Below are 20349 nucleotides of genomic sequence, written 5' to 3'. Positions count from 1 at the left end.
AGTGCTGCCCCAAGCACATGCTTGGAACGCTGGTGCCTAGAGCCGGCTCTGCCTCAGTTCTTCCCCTTCCCTCATGGCTCTTCATTGCCACCATTTTCTCCTCAAAAGTCTCTCGCTGCCTCCTCTCTTCCTCAATTTAACTGTTGCCCCTCTCCTTGGCCGCCCCCTGTTCCCCCCTTTCCTTCTTCAGAACCCAAAGATTTGTAAGCAATATGATTTAAATATCCCTTATCTTCCCAATTGCTCAGCTCTCAGCCTCATGTAATGTTGTATGACAATTTCACTAGATCTCCAGTCACTATAGAGTCTTTCAGGGCTGAATTTCTCATGTAAAAAATGGGCAGGGAAAAAACAACCTATGTTTAAAACCATAACACTTTTCAGACCTCTTTTTATAAACATACAGAAGCAAAAAAAAAGGCATGAGCTATTTCTTTTTTCTTTCTGGCTCCCTCATTGCAATGGCTGGGTGAGCAGGGGTCCTGTTACACTTGCTCGCTCAGGTAATATTGCCTGCTGTATTGAGCTTCTGGGCTGTTCGATTTAGTGCCCCCTCTCAGGGTCACATGGACTATCAAGTGATATTGGTTGCATCCTCTGAGAACTCTATCCTGCATTTGCTAGGGAATGGACTCAGTAATATAAGTGGATGTCTTCCAACTCTTGATGTCTATGACTAATAAATGACTGTTTTTTGTTTAAATAAAATAAATCAATGCTAGTATTTAAATATAAAAATACTGTAGCTACCTATCCATCCTAAAACTTCTTTACCCCATCTCACTTTCTCAGGCACCTACAGATGACAAATCTCTCCGTCTCCTTGCATCTGTTTTCTAAAAGGCTCTTTTGACAATCTTAGCTTAAACCACTGTTTCAGGAGAATTGTAGAAGAGGTGGTTAGATTTATAGTAATCCTAGATTTAAAGGTGACCCGCAAAGGAAAAGAAAAATTGACTTGTGCTCTTTTTGGAGTTTATATAATTTCGGAAGTGTGTGTGTGTATGTGTGCATGCGGGTGTGTTTCTTTAGAAAAGGTCCCCCGCTTGTTTTTTTACTTTAGACACTCTGATTATGTCTAGGCTGGAGGATTTAATAATGGCTCAAGAACTAGTAAAATGGTGACATCACAAGAATGAAACAAGTGAAAGTTGAGCAGTTGAAGTGGCAAGGGCTTTTAATTCTACTGTTTTTTGCTCTGTTTGTTTTTTGTTTATTTAACTTCAGTGACTCAATAGCCTTTTAAATGAAGCTTTCATTCAAGTTATGTCTCCCACTTCCTCAAATAACATGGTGAGAGTTTACAGTAAACAACCCTGAAGGTGCCCAGAGGTACTCCAACAAAACCAGGAGAGACAGTGCTGTCAAGTGGGTAGGGCAGTGGACTGGCAGTCATCAGGAGAGCTAGGTTCTATTCTTGGTTCTGCCACTGGCCTGCTATGTAATCTTGGGCAAATCAGTACATTTTTCTGTGCCTCTGTTTCCCCTCCCGCCCTATGTCTGTCTTGACTGTTTAGATTGTAAGCTCTGTGGGGCAAGGACTGTCTTTTATCATGTGTTTTTGCAGTTTTTAGCATAGCGGGGGCCCAGTCTTAGTTGGGATTTCTAGGCACTGCCATAACACTAATATTATATATTGTTTATTACTCAGGGAAGATCTTACTTGACACATTTCTTTTTTTTTTGTATGATGTAAGAAATGAGCAGGGAGAAACTTAACCAAAAACATTCAGGGTTTTTTGACACATTATCAAAAAGCAAAGCAGGCGCACAAGCCAAGTTTAAATGAAAGAAAAATTCCTTTTATAGGTCACCTTTAAGACACGGGCTTGGGACTAAGGAGAATTGCATTCACTGCACAGCTTCACCGCAGTCTTTCCTATGTGACCTTAAGCAACTCATCTAGTGCCTCCTTTCCTATACCAGGGAGAAAATAGAATTTCCCTATCACAGAGGGAAGAGAACAGAGGGGTATTGGGCAGATAAATTCATTAATATTCAGGAAGTACACAGATGCTGTGGAAACGGGGGGCTATATAAGTCTAGATGGGCTCCCCATGTTCTCTTCCCCATTTAGTTTATCTGCACCGTGCATGGCAAGTTTTTGTCAAGTATTTCCTTCTGTAAGGATTGACTTTTTTTTTTTTTTTTTTTTTCATCTTGATAGGTGAGTAATTAACACAGAGCATGTTTGTTCTGGTTAAAATACACTTTTAACATCAAGTGTAGACAGTCTGACTAGAAGTGATATTTAGGAGTATAACTGTGAAACAGTTGGATGACAAATGTCTGTATTTAATAAGGAAATGGTGTGATTGTAGCAGCAAATGCAAAAATGCTGCAGTGACAGCTCAGAACATTGCAATGCTATTTCCCTCTTTTCACCTATTGGGTTGTGTCAAATCTTGAGGAAGTATTTCAATTGCACTACTGTTGAAAGGTCACAATGTTTGCAAGATTTGTTCATGTGATTTTTGGGGAGATCTGCAGAGTATGTCTTTGCATTATAAAGCAATGCTTACTGGACTTCAGAGTTCAAAATACCAGTGCTGCCAAATGCCACTGGTGTCCCACCTTTTAGAGGAGTCTCTGGGTTGGGAGCAAAGTTTCCCCAGGAATCCTTGAGTTCCATGAGTTTAAAGAGCCAGGTCTTCTGATCGCTTTCTGCTGCTACAGAGCTTTCCCCTGGTGAGTGGAATCTGCTGGGATTTTTGATTCCTGGCTTTTTTTTTAACCACTCTGAAGTTTTCTCTTGGGAGGATAAATGCTGCCATAATGGTCAGTAAAAATTTGATTTCACATTAGTGTCATGTTTCTGTGCTATATAATAAAGACTGTACACTGTAGTGGAGACATTGCATGGAGTTGTGTGTTTACACAACTTAAGAGGATATGGATGGGGAGTAATTGGGGCCTGGAAGCAAAGCATACAAGATGGTATTTGTTCAGAAAATACCAGGCATCAGGGATATAAGTGTTGTATAAAGTGTTCTGAGAAATGAGAGGTTTTTATAATTTTATAGAATATAGGTTGTTATGGAAAATAATAGCTGACTTTGATCTAGAGGGCAAGCCCTGGATACTCAAACTTACTTTTTCAACCTACAGTATGATTTATTGGTATGTAATGTTTTGTATTTGTTGTTTTTCTTCTTCTCGGAGTTCAAAGTATTGTAGAAGTTCTACAAACAGCTGTCATGTACCCTAGTTTATATATTGTGGTTTTCATTGTAAATATTCCCACTTCAAACTAAAGCAAACATTGCTGCAAGGTGGCACGGTTTGCTTTGGTAATGCCTGGTAACTCTCTTTCTTTTAAGGAGCAGCCGCACAGAATTGAGATTAGATAGCAAAACGGTGAGGATTTTGGGTAAGTGCCAAGGAAAGCACCACCACTGTTGGTTTGAATATAAATCCAGTTTTCGAGCCCTTGAATGCCCAAGCAGGGCCTATTGCTAGGAGAAAAAGGGAAAGGAGAAGTTTCAATGAAAGAATGAATTTAATATAGTGTGATGTCTGCCATCTTGGTCAACATATCAGGGCTTGAACCAGGGATCTCCAGAGCTAAAAACATGCGCTGCTACAACTCAAACTAAAGAGCCAAGGCTCCTTAGTCAGCAATGTAACAGACTCTTATCCACTAGGGATCAGGCATAGAGGGGTGTGCATAATATACGCTTACCAATGGGCTACAGTAGTATCAGAAAATTAGTGTCAACTGAGATGGGCTATAGTTGAGTAAGGTTGTGACAATCAGGGCCCCAAAACATCAGACATACCTGCATTTTAAAAAATATAAATAAATGAGAACTTATTTTGCTTCCCTAGGAAACATAGGGACTGCCTGAGCTGTACTCGCCTCCTTCCCCCTTGTGTTCATGCTGTCCTTGGATTTCTTGCTGTGTTTCAGTTTTGATGACTATTCACTTGTAGAGTGTGAGAGGATGTGTAAGGTGAGCCAGATTCTGTTCTTGTTTCCACTGTTGGAGAACTCCACTGAGTTCACAGCAGTGAAACTGTGTGGGATTTGCATCTATATCTAGTATAGCCTAGAGATAAATTATGAATTTGACACTTGGATATCACCTATAAGTCTCTAGTGATGAAACAGGATGTACTTCCTACTACAAATAATGCGTATGGGACTTTCCATATGTGTTTTTTACAGATTAATAGGCTATGCTCGGGAACTAGATACTGGGTAACTGCAGATGTGAACCTCTTTATGGTGCAGTGTTATCCAAAGCTGATCTAAATCAGTGGTTAAAAGCAGCACATTGCCTATCTTTAGTTCCCAAACATCTCAGATGCTGACTCTTGTTCATTTTTTATTTTTTTTTATTTTTCTGATGGTAACAAGTAATTACCTACCTTTTAAAATACGCAAATATAGAAAATATACAAAAATATATGAGCTATATTTTTCAGTAAATTAAATTGAGACGTTTAGGCACTGATCCAGCGTAGTATGAAGGTATGTGCTTAGCTTGGGCATGGCATATGCTTGTTAATATTGAAGTACCTGGAGCTACAGTCCTAATTGGGATTGTGTGTAGTTGTGGGAAGAAAGCATTTTTGGGGGTAGGGAGAGCTGGGGAGAGTCTTTGAGGCAGTTTATTTTGAAATGATTTTTGATGAATATGCATTAGGACTGTGTGAGCACCTAGGTATAAGTGCAGTAATGAATAAATAAGCAAACATGCCCATGGACCAGGATTCTCTAGTCTGCTAGGAAACAACTTGTACCACATAAGCAGTGCAAAGTGGCCTTAAAACTGCTAGTGAAGAATTCCCACTCTGCAGAAGAACTCTCTGCTGGTGTAAAGGAGAGGAAGTGGCTCTGATTACTCCAGCACCAGCTGCCTCCTTGTCCCTGACATAATTCCCTCTCCTTTCTCTTATGTGGGTGACTCGGGAGGGCATGGGGGAGCAGAGCTCTATTATTCTCAATCCTCCACTGAAGTAAGATCCAACATCAATGCCATAAATCAAAGCTACTCTTGTACTCCTCCTTTGAAAATCCCAGTGGTAGATTATTAACATTGATTCAGAAATAGTTATAAAATTTGATCATGTCTCACAATATTATTTTTTAACATTTTAGTTTAAATTACCCAGCGTTATTGAGTGTGGAGGTCTGCGTTTAGGCCCACCACCACACACAACACCCCATAGGGTTTTATTAGTTCTCAAGCAAAGTGTGTGTTTTTTTTTTTTTTTTTTTTTTTTCTCTGTAAAATTTTCATTGAAAATTGATGCTTTTTTCTGATTGATTTTTATATGAAAAACACCAATTACAACATTTGCTGTTTAAAACAGAATTCTTCCGAGGCTAGCTTTGATAACGGTTGATGATAAGAGTACATAGGAATAAAAATAGTTAAATATTTGTTGTTCTGAAGAAAGTCAGACTTGGGCAAGTCACTTAATCTCTCTGTGCCTCTTTCCCATATATAAAATGGGGAAAAAGTCCCTTTCTCCTGCCCCTTTTCTGCTTTGTCTATTTTGACTGTAAACCCTATGGAGCAAGGGATACCTCTTATTATGGATTTGTACAGCACCTAGCATAAAGGGGATCTATTCTTAACGGAGGCCTCTAAGCTCTACTGTAATTTACTAGTACTAGAGAATACACTGTGCTGTGTGACGTTGGCTGTGCTAGTCTGCTGAAAGAGTGGTCCTGTGGTTAGGACACTGACTTTGGACTGTAGAGCCAGAATTTAATTTTCTGCCCCACCACAGACTTCCTGCGTGACTTCAGACTATTCACTTAGTCTGTCTCTCCCTCAGTTTCCCATCTGTGAAATGGGGCTAATGCCAGATAGAAGTTCTCTGTCTCACAGGGATCTTGTGAGGATAAATACACCAAAGGTTCTGAGATGCTCATATCATATTGTTAGAGGGGCTGTGTAAGATAGGTCATTACTGAGGTCAGTAAAAAATGTTTATTGTGTATGTGACTGCGGTAGTGTCGTGTATAGTCAGTGTATGTTTTCCATTTTGCCTAGAGCAGCAAAATGCCCTGTAACCAACCCTGCTACCATGGAGTAATGAGCAGATACCATTTGCGACTTTTATATGTAACATTCTATCTCCACTAGGTGTTAAGAAACCTTAGGTTGGAGAGCAACTTTTGTTCCTTTGATACCGTCTTGTTAACCAACCTTGAGGAAAGTACACATGGAACTGAACACAGTGTTAAAATTCCTAATATTCCTTGCATCTGAGGCCATAATTTTTTATTTTAGCACTGCCAAGAGGATAGGAGGAGCAGATCGCTGAAGTCAAAAAGTAGGGCACGTATTCTCAGGGTTTCAGAAGTCACACATGTTCAGTCAATATATATATTGGTATGGCTTTATATATATATAAAGCCATACCAGAGCAAAGAAGAATAAAGGGGAAAAAAGCATGGAAGCTTGCACATTTCTTGCAGGCTTATGGCCTACAGCCCTGCATTGGGTGTTCAGAGAACCTGCGCTGAGTGGGAGGGTGTAGGTGTCATTGAAAGATTTATGGTTGACTCAGCTATTTCCCCCACATTTATGGTTTCATTACTGTCAGAATGTTTTCAATCTAATCTATGCCCAAACATTGTGGTATCTAGGCATTGCTGGAAAAACAAAACAAATGAACCCCACCCAGACAAATAAGGGAAGCATCTTTCAACATCACTTTTATAGGTATTTTTTTCAATTTTCTGCAGATTGCCTTTTCAAGGTGTGTCCTATGAACCGATATTCTGCACAGAAGCAGTACTGGAAAGCTAAACAAGCCAAACAAGGAAACCATACAGAAGCAGCCTTGCTTAAGAAACTACAAGTAAGAGACAGGTTATCTGAATCTGTAGGCGGTGGTAGAATTACAATAGAATGAAACAACAACAAATACCTGGAGAATTGCCATGATGAGTATTATGCTACTATAGCAACCCTCCTTATGTACCCCTTCATCCACCCTCCTCCCTCCTTGACTGACAGTGTTGCCCTTTACATCCTGTCCGTCCTGCCTTAGATTGTCAGTCCTTTGGGACAGGGATTGTATCTTTACTCATTGTGTGAAGCACTGGGGACTCCCATGACATAATATTCATTTATCAAATAACTGACTTAATAGGAGCAGCCCTTTCTTTTAATTTACTGTGTCATTTTAGGTCTGAATTCTAGGAGTCAGGCAAAGGGACATTTAGAGAACCTTTTTCCACACCTTCAGCCTGAAATATCTCCAGTAAGGCTGTTTTTATTGCCTTCAGTCTAGGTGGTGGCACTTTCTCACCTAATTGTCATTGGACACCATACACCACCTCCTTTGCATCAAACACTGGATATGAGGAAAGGGTTCCTCTATCACTGAAAAGGGGTCTGCACAGACAACAAAATCAGAGGGATGATGCTGGCTGGGTGAAACGTGATTACCTGTAGACATAATTTCACACAATGAAGGAACAGCATTCAATGCTACTTTCTAAAAGCAATGAAGAAAACCTCCAGTGGTAGGTGGTGTAGATAGAGCAGGGGACTAGGAGTCAGCACTCCTTGGTTCTCTATCCACCTCTGCCACTGACTCTGTTTGACCTTGAGTAAATCACTTTAAACTCTGAACCTGGAACATGTAGTTTGTGAGCTGAATGCTTCACTTGAGCAAAGTCCCATTAAAGTCAGTGGGGGAGGGGCGGTCTGTGTGGGTACAGCAGTATGCCACACGTTGTAGAATCAGGGCCTCAAGCATCTATAAAATCACTCACTAAAACTTACACAGTATTGCAAAGATTAATTCTTTTAAAGTTTTTTAAAATATTTTTGAGAATCTTGGGTGAAACATACTATATAAGTGGCATTATTACTGTGCAATTCTTTTTCCTGTAAGTTACTTCTGATATAACCAGAAGTGTTTTGGTTTATACTGTCCATATATTTAATGCTTTTTTAACATTTCAAATCTTAAAGGAGAAGATGGGAGGGTAGAACTGCTTTTTTTTTTTTTTTTTTTTCTTTCCCCCTTTCAAAAATTCAGGATGACATAAAGCACCAGGAAATATATTTCTCGTTATTGAACTTCTAAAATAGCATGCAGCTAGAACATGATCCGTAAACTATGAATCATTTTATTTTGGGGAATATAAGCCCTGAATGATTATATGGCATCTGTGTGTTTATAGTGCACAAAATTATGATGCAGCAAGAGACTGGTGCTAAATTGTTTATATCAATAGTGCAGTAACAGCTGTAAATTGAAGAAGGCATTTTTAATGTGATGCCATTTCCTTTACTTCCTCACCATCCCAATAGCTGAATCCTAATATTGATTTCCTATTGAAATAAATGATTCTTTTACAGCATGCGGCAGAAATGGAGCAGAAGCAGAATGAATGCGAGAACAGAAAGTTGTTGGGCGAAATCGTAAAATATAGCAATGTCATACAGGTAAGCTACTGAGATGCATCTGCATTCTCTCAGAGCTGAAAGGGAAACAGATGTTTCATGTCAGGGGTTATTGGGAACATGAAACTAATGTTGCAATTCTGGTTGTCACAGAGCAGATAAATAAAACTTGGTAAAAGGTGTTATACTGTGTTTTTCTTTTTTTAAAGAATACCAGAAGTAGTGTATGTTCATTTTCTAATGGTGTGCCACAATAGTATTTATCAATATGTAGTTATTGTTACTTCAGTCTGGAAAATGGATGTAAATATACATTTCCATGATATATGTTGATATCATCATTGAAAAAGTGCTATGCAACTTCATCTAAACCACAGGAGTCATTCTTCCTTCTTGACATAAATGTGAAAGATGTTATATTCTCAAGCTTAGTAAAACCTTTTCTTAACATACGGGGGCCTATAGTTGAATGATCTCATTAAAGGGGTAGTGACATTAAGAACAGTCCCAGGGAAGAGGGCAAGGGGCACCCGGATCTCTAGCGGTGAGTTTCAACTGGCCTGACCATTGTATCCCAACTCACTGTTGTTATACTCTGTATCTAAGAGATGTTGTGTAATATGTCATTGGAAAGCTCATAACTCACTTGCTAATATCATTGTGTAATGTTAGGTGCAAACAACCGATGCAAAGTTACGGACATAAACTGAAATCATAATTCATAAAATGTGTTTGCCAGTCAAACAGGAGTTACTCCACCCTAAGCAAAGGAATGTAGTTTCACCTCTAGGCAGTTACTTCTAAAGTACTTTTGAAAGATCATGGAAATATATTTACAAATCAGATCAACACAGTTATCAAGCTAACAAGTGGGGGGAAGAAACAGCCTGGCTACACCCCAGCAGGGAGGAGAAACTTTATCTGAGCTATAATGATGGAGGAGGGGGGTTCTAAACCTCAAATAGTAAGCAATTGAATCAACGGATTGAATACAATATTAGTGTATCATATAAGGAGGGCCCTACCAAATTCATGGCCATGAAAAACACATCACGGACCATGAAATCTGATCTCCTTCTGTGAAATCTGGTCTTTTGTGTGCTTTTACCCTAGATGATACAGATTTCACTGGGGAGAAAGTTTCTCAGATTGGGGGTCCTGACCCAAAAGGGAGTTGCAGGGGGTCACAAGGTTATTTTAGGGGGGTAGCAGTATTGCCACCTTACTTATGTGCTGTCTTCAGAGCTGGGCGGCCAGAGAGCGGCGGCTGCTGACTGAGGGCCTAGCTCTGCAAGCAGCAGCGCAGAAGTAAGGGTGGCAATACCATACCAGACCATCCTTACTTCTGCACTGCTGCTGGCGGCGGCTCTGCCTTTAGAACTGGGCTTCTGGCCAGCAGCTTCCGCTCTCTGGCTGCCCAGCTCTGAAGGCATTGCTGCCACCAGCAGCAACACAGAAGTAAGGGTAGCAGGACTGCAACCTCCCTTACAATAAACTTGCGACCCACGCCCCCAACCTCCTTTTTGGGTCAGAACCCCTATAATTACAACACTGTGAAATTTCAGATTTAAATAGCTGAAATCAGGATTTTAAAAATCATAAATGTCATATGACCGTGAAATTGACCAAAGTGGACCCTGAATTTGATAGGGCCCTACATATAAGGCCTTTTATGAATGCTTGTAACACACTGGTGATTAATATGATTGTAAAATGTAGGTATTAATACTGTAAGAGGAATTATGGATATTTATTGATATTATGTTTTAAAGTGTGTGGCTGAACAAAGGGAGGAATAGTTCCTGCCCAGACAGAAGTGGGGTTGGGGGAGGAGGTCTAGGGAAAGCTATTTACCTGTCTTCTATGTAAATTAAGCATGTTAGGATCAAAACAATGGAAGCCCCATTTATATACCAGGGGAAGCCCACAGGAATGGAAGAACAGCATGAGGTCAGCTTCCTGATGGGCACAGCATGGGGGGCACACAGGAAGGCTTCCTGCCTCCTGAAGCAAGGTCATTGAATTTTGGGAGATACAAGCAAGGACAGGAAGCTGTTTTAGGCATCCATCACTAGGCAGACACAAGAAGCCAGCACTCTTGAAAGCTGTGAAAGATGGGTCCTTCAACCAAGTGTGGGTGGGTGAGTGGGGTGAAGTCTCTGGAACTGAATATAGGTGAGAAACCTGCTTAGGCAAAGAACTTTCACCTAGGAGGACAAGGGAAACCAGCCCCTTGTGCTTCTGAGAAAAGTCCTGACTGAGGGACAGTCTGCCACAGCTGGGAAGAGAATTGACAGATGAAAGAAACAACTTGTGCAAAGCCTGTATCTTGCTAGGTTAAGTTTTAGACTTTTAGATGCCTATTGCCACTTTTACTTGCTTGTAAGCCTTGCTGACTTTATTCCTTTTACTTAATCTCATTTAACTTATGTCCTATTGTAAAATAAAACAAGTTTATTAACTACAAACCAACTCAGTGGTGTGTTTAAAGGGAAGGGCATATTCACACCAGTTAAGTTGTTAAACTGTGATGTGTTTTTGTGTCTGGAGGAACAAATGAACCATGTTATTTCTCTGACCTGTCCAGGGGAGAGCTGGACATTGCAGAGCACATGGTTTTGTGAAAATATGGGACTGGGAGTGTGTTGGGGTCTCCTTGCTGGCTGTAACCAAAGCTGGTGGAAATTGCTGGGGGGCTGCTGGGATCAAAGGTGCTGAAGCTGGGATAAAAGGTGCTGAAGCAGGGCTGTCTAGTACACAGACATTCAGGGTGTGACCTGCATGCTGGTAGGCTGTTGGTGAGAGGCTGAGGTTGGCAGCTACAGCAGCAAAGCATTGTGAGGCACCCAAGGTTACAGGGGGAGGGTGATGGTCCCACCCCTCACTGGTCTGGATTGGCACCTTGCACTGGCCAGACTGTGAGCAAGGTGTATATACTATATGCCACATAAGTGATCACTACACTGTTTTCTTCTGTTTTCTTTAGGATCATATACAGTAAATATTTCCTTGGTTTATTCTAATGTACTTCAATCTCTTTTCTAGTTCGATTTTTGTCTTCGTTTATTTGTTATGAAAAATTGCCAAAAGCTTTTTAAATAAACCCCTGACAGAAAGGCAGAAGGAACCCTAATTATTTGTTTTATTGACAGTTACTGCACATAAAAAGCAACAAATATCTCACCGTCAATAAGAGGTTACCAGCTCTCTTGGAGAAGAATGCTATGCGGGTGTCTCTGGATGCTGCAGGGAACGAGGGGTCCTGGTTTTACATCCAGCCGTTTTGGAAGCTGAGGAGCGAAGGTGACAATGTAGGTGAAAATACTGAATCTCAACTAAGTTGTTTAGGGAGAAAGCAAAGGGATGCAAGAAGAAGAAGAATTTCTTAGTTAATGGCATAAATCAGGACTCAAAAAGCACACAGAGTTATTTCTAAACAATGTCTTTGCTGAATATACAGTATATAAATATATAATGCCACCTCAAATGCTAGAGGGAAGATAACGTCCCGGGTTTGGTTCTACACTGGTGATGCACAGTGGGTAAGAGTGTCAGCTGGTGTAAATTGGTGTAACAATGACATCAGTGGTGCTACACTGATTTACACCAGCTGAGAGTACATCCTGTTGCACATTGGGGGGGGAGGAAGATGATATAGGAAAAGAGCCCGTAGATTCTGAAATGAACTTACAAAAAGCAAGAACATTCAGCATAAAGGGCAAAATTCTGTTCTCAAGTCCATAGAGCAGATCTCTAGCAAATATGCTGCACTTTTTCCATGCATTGAACTCCTTATGCCCTCTCAGGAAAACTTTGCCTAACTCCGAGAGGGAATTGGATTTGATAATCAGGTGGATCCTTTCCATCTCTATCGAGTATGATCCTACTATTGAGTCCAGGCGAGTCTTGCATGTTAGTTAAAGATAGAATGTAAGTAGAGATCATGACTGCAGATCTAAGAGAATTGTGTCCTAAGCTTGAAACTCACTCCTTAAATCATGATCCACATCCACTATGCCAGTTCAGATCCACGTCTGAGAGGGCCAAGTTCCGGGTTTGGCAGCTTCACATTGCAGACCTGACTGGGGATTCCTGGGCAGGCTCTTCAGTTGTGGAGTGCTAAGCAAATTTCTCATCAGCAAAAGCCACGTACAGTAGTGCTTTCTTAGACCGCAATAGTTTCTTATGAAAATATACTGGAGGAAAATGTTGATAAAGTATGCTAGAGGGAGTTGTTACAATGTATTTGATTTGTCTGATAGATCACACTGTAACCCGGGGTAGGCAACCTATGACACGCGTGCCAAAGGTGGCACGCGAGCTGATTTTCAGTGGCACTCACACTGCCCGGGTCCTGGCCACCGGTCCAAGGGGCTCTGCATTTTAATTTAATTTTAAATGAAGCTTCTTAAACATTTTAAAAACCTTATTTGCTTTACGTACAACAATAGTTTAGTTATATATTATAGACTTATAGAAAGAGACCTTTTAAAAACGTTAAAATGTATTACTGGCATGTGAAACCTTAAATTAGAGTGAATAAATGAAGACTTGGCACATCACTTCTGAAAGGTTGCCTACCCCTGCTGTAACCTTTGATTCAGATTTTCCCATTAATATATTTAGATGCAAAATTTAAAAATAATATAAAGCCAAGGCTGGATCCTTGATTTGGTTATAGGTAATACATTTAAATTCACTTTAAGAACTGTGAGTGACACAATGAGGATGACATTCATATTTTATTATATGATAAAACTAAAGCAAGCATGTTTTAAAGAATTACAGTCTAACAACTGAACTCTGCATTTATGCTCACATTGCTAAGATGAAAAGACACTAAGGGGTGATCAGTCCCTTGATGAAGGAATGGGTGTCGGGTCCTTCCTTTAAGCTCTGTATGGTGGTGTATGGAACGCTCCATAAATTGGAAGCTATCCTATTTATAGTAAATTATAATATATTAAATCTACCTTTTTCCCATGTGTGTTCTTCAGCTGCCGTATTTAATTATCAGTACCTCAGAACCAAAACATCATTATCTTCTTTTTTGGCTATTAATATCAAACAACATTCTAATTATCATTTGCGTCAATCAATATTGCAAAGATCCAAAAATTCCCCTACAACTCTTGCTAAAACCGGTTAAAACAAAAACATATTTACTACATGACCCAAGGTTATGCCTTGAGTCACTACTATTAATACCTTTTTATTCACTCATACTAACAAACTTAATTTTAGGTCTAAAGTTTAGGCTTCATATTAGCTAAAGGCCTATGCCCTACTTGCATTTCAACACATTTTCAGTTAGCATAAGTAAATATTACCCTCGTGGTTTAGAATAGTGGCTGCTTAGCATTGTGAGATTTTTCTTTTTAATAATAATAATAATAATAATAATAAAAGATTTTTAATTTGATCTTACACTGACTTCTTTGGAGCACTTCCATAGATATTTGGCATCATGATTGAACCATATTACTTAATGCATTCTAGCAGTCTAGTTTGGATTCATTTATTAATATCCAGTTAGGTAGATAGTAGTTTTGTCCCAATTCTGCAGTCGTCCATCAAATAAAGCTCCATTTGACTTCTATAGGAGATTTGATTGGTAAGGACAGAAACTGCTCCGATTGAAGTGAATGGCAAAGTTCGCACTGACTACAGTTAGTGCAGGATTAACTCCTTATTGACTGCTGATTTTGACCCTCTGCCAATTAAACTTGCTTTGTGTGTGGTATTGTGATAAGCCAAGGGAGATGGATATGCACAGCCACTCACAGTTGGTGCTCAGAAGTCTGCAGAATAGTGGCCTAATCCATCTGTCTGATCTAATTATAGTAGTATCTCAGTAGGTGAAGTTACTCCAAACTCCTATTGGATTTCAGGGTTGCTCTAAATTACCACAGCAGCAATGGCCCCCTAGGGGCCATTTTGCTGGCCCAAGATTGCAAGAGTACAATGTGTTGTGGGCGTGGCTTCTGCCACTCCCAGCACATCCTCTGCACCAGGGGGCTGGGCAGAGGAGGATTGCATAGGTCTGGTGATTGCTCTTTGAAGAGGAGGCTTCAGATGCCCTCTTAAATCAGCTTTCCATAGCCTTTGCATCTTGAGATCTGGCCCAGAGATTATAGGGACATAGTTAGGCTCTCATTAAAGTCAAAGGATAGATTCTCATTGACTTAATGGTGAATTGCATCAAACCCTAGAAGATACCTATTTGGGTTGGAAAGTGAAAGAGTTTAGACCAGGGACTCGTTAATTAATTACTGCCACAAAGTGAAAGTGGGAAATAAAACTAAACCAGTTCAGGTGTTTGTAGGAGTTACAGTTCCTTTCCAAATCTGTGCCTGGGTCAGCACAGCTGTGTGCCACTCCTTACTTCTGGCCCTCCCACCCCCATATAAAATCAGATGTTAGCGCTCATGAATAATACCTTTTTTAAAATGGGATGCTTGATTATGTGTTATCTCAGTAATTTTGTTGTTGTTATAATCCAGCTGTACTTTCAATGGATTTTGAAGTCCTGATTCAATTCTGCAGGATACAAGCCTGATGGTTTATTTTGGTTAATGAATTGTCTGATCTTAACTTCTTACACGGTGTAAGTAAAGTCTGTATGAAGCATGGCATGCAGGAATGTATTGCATAAGTAATGCACTTTAAAGGCACTTTTTTCATCCTTGTTTTGGATTCCTTTAGTAAACTTTCTTGTTTTGGATCTGCTAGGATTTTGACATGTATTCTGAGCATGATGACACCTTGTTTTGTTACCAGTATTTATTTAACTATTGTTAAACAACTTGAAACTTGTTTTCACCCCCCCCCCCCCACCCCGCACCACCAATGGGCCAAATTCATTAGCTTTGATTTCAGTGGAGTTACATGAAGGATGAATTTGGCCCAATGTGGTGTCAATTGCATTAAGTTAGCAAATGCAGAAATCAACTTTGTGTGTTTGTGTTCCAAAAAAGCATGGCTCTCTCAGCATTGCTCAGGACACGGGTCACAGTTTTTAGTAGTCACTTCCTAGTTTTTGCCTATATGCGTGCTTAGACTTGCTGTGAACACCAAAACCAAATCCCAGAATCAACACCAAAGTTTGAGCAGGGCTAATAGTATTATTCTACTTGGATTTAAAGTATTTCCTTTGTTAGATTTGAGTAGAATTCTTGTCACATAAATCTGTTGTTTTTTAGGTTGGAGACTGTTTTCCATATTGTTTTTCCCAGATCTGGCTGTTTTGTGCAGCTCAGGCAGTGCACAAGAGCTGGAATCGGGCTGTAGCTGACGGGCTGGCAATTCCTCCAGTAGGGAGGGATCCGTCAGTTGGCATAGCTGGCATCTGTGATGACCACCACCCATTGTGTAGGTGCCTTTCAGGACAGGGGGGCAGACCATAATTTGATTTTCAGTTGGTGTATGATCCTTTAGGGCCCATAGCCAGCTGGGGTAAGTTAGAGTACTCCTTAGGCTGCTCTAAGTCAGATCAGGACTGGGGTTGGACCACAGCCACTCACTTAGGTTGATCTGATGTTGCCCCCCCCCCCCCCCCCCCCCCAACAAACCTCAAAACAAAACAAAAAAACCCTGGCCCCAAGCCTCTAAGGCTGTTGTGAAATCAAAGACCTAATGATGGAGAATTTTGATTGATAGCAAGGGCTGGAGAGGGATCTTCCTCACAATCTCTGGACTATTTTCCCAAGTTTTACCTACCATCTGACTGGCAGTGCATGGGAATGAAGAGCAGTTAATGCAGTTTTTATCTGGATTGGTTTGTTTTTACAGACATGGAATTGATAGGTTCATAGGGCCACTTTTCCACCCACAAATGCCTACTGAATCAAGCAGCAAGCTCACTGAGAGTGCTGAAACTTGTTGGGATGACACTTTGAACTTGAGCCGCTCACTGGGGGATGTACTTGCTTATCTGGTTGAAAAAAATTCCATGGTCTCTGAATTGTCCTCAGAATACGTTGGCCAAGCAAAGGTCCAAGAGCATCATCTGAGCTGAGCCCTAAAAAATGTAGCATTGCTCCATTTTATTGGATAATTACATGTGACTAAATTGACATTTATTTCTGGCCTCCAGATAGTTGTGGGAGACAAAGTTGTACTGATGCCAGTCAACGCGGGGCAGCCTCTGCATGCCAGCAATATAGAGCTTCTAGATAATCCAGGCTGCAAAGAGGTGAGTTCAGCAAAAGAGGGATAGTTGGCAATTCAGAATGTGTACGCTTCCTCCTTTTTTGGTATGCTCAGCTCCCTCATGGGCTAAAAGCCAGCAGCATACACCAACTCTAACACTGCTGATACTACCCCTGAGAGAATGGCCCAGCTACTTGACAACCTAAAGGCAAAACATGCCTGATTCTGCAAGGCACTGACAGCTTCCTGGGAGTTATTGAGTACCTGACACTCTTACTGATGTCAATGTGTGAGGCAGGTGTTTAGCACCTCTCAGGATCAGGCCTTTAGGCTCTCCTGTTAGTAAGCACTATAACCAGTCATAAACATTTGGGCCACTCTATATCCATCATCATCATTGTCACCCATCATTATTTATTAGTGTTACTGTATTAGATGGGAACCCTCATCATGGACCAGGACCCCATTGCCCAGAACAAAAAGATCTTACTGTACCATTTTATGTATTAAAAAGACTAATTCCGTGTTAAAAGAACAAACAAACCCTCAACCTATAGGTGTGTATATTTTTAACAGGTAAATGCTGTTAATTGCAACACAAGCTGGAAAATAACTTTATTCATGAAATACAGTTGCTACAGAGAAGACGTTCTTAAAGGAGTAAGTATGAGTCACATTTTTGTAATTTTGTTTGTATTGAATTTTAAAATTTGGAACAATTATGCCATATTCAGGTTAATTGCACCTAGGAGAAATATTACAAAGAACTAGAACCGGAAAACCACCTTACAGGAACAACCATAGCTATCTTGCATTATCTAGGATCCTCCACCAGTGTCCCACACCAGTCCTATATAAAAATGCAAAGGAAGAATACTGGCTTACTGTTGAATAATCTTAATTTTTTATTTGTATTGTAGTATATCCCAAAGGCCCCCATCAAAATTGAGGACCCCCAGGGCAAGATATGGTACAAACACATGACGAAACCTCTGCCTTGAACAGCTTACCCCTTAGTTTCAGCCAAGATGCAGAAAGTGGTTGTAACAGATAGTAGGAGGGAGTGGGGCATGAATGGTGGGAGCACCGGTTATAAGATGCTGCTGCTATAAAAGTGAATGTTGTGCACAACTTGAGGGCTCTGAATCGCTTAGTTTTATTTTAAATACATTAATATCAGCAGTCCCCACGTGCTCCTTAACTAGCTATTATCAACTGGCAATTTCATGGTGGCAGTGGGTTTTGAGGAGGAATGTGAAGGAGGAAAGAATAGGTGCTTACAGAACTGTTTGGGGAGGGTGTTTCATGCTTACAGGAGAGGTGGAGGACAGCAGGAAGATGCCTGTGGAAGAAGCAGATGCTGGAGACTGGCATTGTTAGCATAGCAGAGGGGGCAGGACACAGGAGCAGTATAACACACATGAACAAATAAGTAGGGAGGGGTCGACTTGTGAAGTGAGGGCAAGAAGATAGTCTGATGAAGTGGAAAAGGGGAAACCGCTGGAGGGATTCAGATTGAAAGAGGGTTTACGACAGGCAAGGATGTTGACCTGGGAAGGTGGAGGGCAATGCAGGTGCCAGGGAGTGCTGAGAGGAGGATGTTGTAGTAGTTAGGATGGGAGGTGGTGAGGCTGGAATAAGAATTTGAGCTGGGTGGGCCGAGAGAGAAGGCGGAAGCTTTAAAAAGTTGTGGCGGAGGAGGAAATAGTGTGACTTCAGTGCAGCTTGGATGTGTGGGGCAAAGGAGAGGGAGGAGCCAAAGTTAACAAGGAGTAGCAGGGAGGACAGAGAAAGCACAGGGAGTGTGTAAAGTTTGGCGGGGAGGGACCAAGGTCCTGATCCTCCTCCACCCTGGAACCTTATGCAGTAATTTACACTTGTTCCGAGGCCACTTGACATGATGCCAGATCAGAATTTCTAGAAGTTTACAGGCATCTGGCAGAGGTGTAAACAACCACACAAAGTACAAGACTGTGGAGGATTGGATCCAAAGTTCAGCTTTAGTCAGCTTTAGTTCCAATTGACGGTAAGACATCCATGAGGAAACATCGGGGAGAGACATGCTGAGATGAGAGAAGGATAGGTCAGGAATGGAGCATAAAGATGGTAATTGAAGCCAGGTGAGCCAGTGAGATCCCCTAAAGAAAAAGTGGGGAGAGGACAAGAGGGCCAAGCCCCCTCTCCACTACCAGAAGTGATGGGGGAGAAGGAGAAGGCCCCATTGAAACAGACGTTGCTGGAACAACCAGATAGGCAAAAGGAGAACTGGGAGAGCACAGAGTTATAAAAGCAAACAATGATAGGTTGTTAAGAAGGATATGATCAATAGGGTCAAAAGCATTGAAGATTTCAAGGTAAATGAGGATTGGGTTGAGGGCTTGCGATTTGGCAAGCTCTGCAGTGAATGTGACTCTCCATCACCACAGCACCAATGTTCAATTCAGCATAATTAGCAATCTGTGTTAGAAAAGGCCTAGGACAGGAATAACTGGGTATTGCTGTCTGTGTTGAGGTGCATTGGCAGAACTGTGTGAAGGGGAAGCTTGTACAACCCCTGGCAACAATATGCCTTATTCACATTTCTAGAGTGTGCTGTCAGCTATTCATTTTCACCAAGCACTATTTTTGATTAAGCATAGTTAGAAAACCAATTAAAAAAATTCCTTAAACTTAAAAATTACCCCAAAGTGGTTGTCATCTTTTCATTGTCATGCTTTGAAATAGATTTTATTTTCATTAACGTTTCACAGGGTTTCTATAAGAATAGATTTGCAAGTCAATAGCCTGCCTACAGCCTACAAAACCAAGATGTCTTCTCCCCTTTCCATGAGGCCCCAGCAACAGGAAAAAAAAAAAATCAAAGGTCCCACTTACACAAGTGAAAAGTAATGTGGACTCTGTTGACGCCAGTGGATTCATATGGCTCAGATTCTGGATTCATATGGATCAGACTCTGGCCCAACATTTCCAATCACCTTGTCTTCCATTTGGTAATACTTCCCTTTCCTGTTCCTTTAGGGGGATGTTGTTAGACTCTTTCATGCGGAACAAGAGAAGTTTCTGACCTGTGATGAATATGAGAAGAAACAACATATTTTCCTTCGTACAACATTGCGTCAGTCAGCCACTTCTGCAACAAGTTCTAAAGCACTGTGGGAAATAGAGGTATTTTTGCCTGTTATAAATATTTTAGGAGGCAAAGTAAAATGCATCATTCCTGGCCATTTGGTCTCACCATATACCTCCCAGTAACTATTCTTGTTTTTATGAAGCAGTGTGTATAGGATGAACACTTAAGAGATGCTTTATTGCTACAGTCATGTGGGGGAGAAGATGTTTTCTTGCTATATATATAGCTGCACAGAAGCAAAGTAATGAAGGGTCAAATTCAGACCTGGCATAAATGGTGCAACTTTATCAAAGTCAATGCAGTGACACTGCTTCTCCTGAATCTGACCCAAGATAGGTATATATGGAATCTCATGGGATGCATATATTTGCCATTAATGACACATGGCAATAGAGTATGGCCCCGATTCAGCAAATTGATTGAGTCCATTCCTCTTCAGCAGAGCCTGTGCTTACAGTAAAGCTTTGCTGAATAGGAAGGCTTTGCTGAATTAGGGCCTAGATTAGCAGGAGTTTTTGTTTTTGATAGAAGAAGAGGGGCAATTGATATGTCTTAGAACCTTACTTCCACAGTGTGCAAGGATCCCAAACTGCTAGACAAACGTTACACTGTGAAAACAAAAGACTTCTTTCTTGGTCATGTGGATTGCCACATGCACACGGGCGAAAGAAAATGCAGGCCTGTTAT

At 40.9% G+C, this 20349-nt stretch overlaps 1 protein-coding gene across 1 annotated transcript in view; it reads left to right on the top strand.

Annotated features, from left to right (window-relative positions):
- ITPR2 (inositol 1,4,5-trisphosphate receptor type 2) overlaps positions 1 to 20349 on the top strand; it is a 346451-nt gene that overhangs the window by 58480 nt on the left and 267622 nt on the right. Inside the window, exons 3-8 of the mRNA XM_026652241.2 lie at positions 6707 to 6822; positions 8337 to 8423; positions 11534 to 11692; positions 16477 to 16575; positions 17109 to 17192; positions 19551 to 19697. Coding sequence (XP_026508026.1) covers positions 6707 to 6822; positions 8337 to 8423; positions 11534 to 11692; positions 16477 to 16575; positions 17109 to 17192; positions 19551 to 19697 — 692 coding nt within the window. The remainder of the gene's footprint in view (positions 1 to 6706; positions 6823 to 8336; positions 8424 to 11533; positions 11693 to 16476; positions 16576 to 17108; positions 17193 to 19550; positions 19698 to 20349) is intronic.

This window comes from Terrapene carolina, unplaced genomic scaffold, assembly GCF_002925995.2.
Source record: "Terrapene carolina triunguis isolate 2854851 unplaced genomic scaffold, T_m_triunguis-2.0 Scaffold112, whole genome shotgun sequence".
Classification (NCBI taxonomy): domain Eukaryota; kingdom Metazoa; phylum Chordata; order Testudines; family Emydidae; genus Terrapene; species Terrapene triunguis.
Note: the sequence above shows the minus strand (reverse complement) of the source record. Positions and strands in the feature narration are given on the sequence as shown.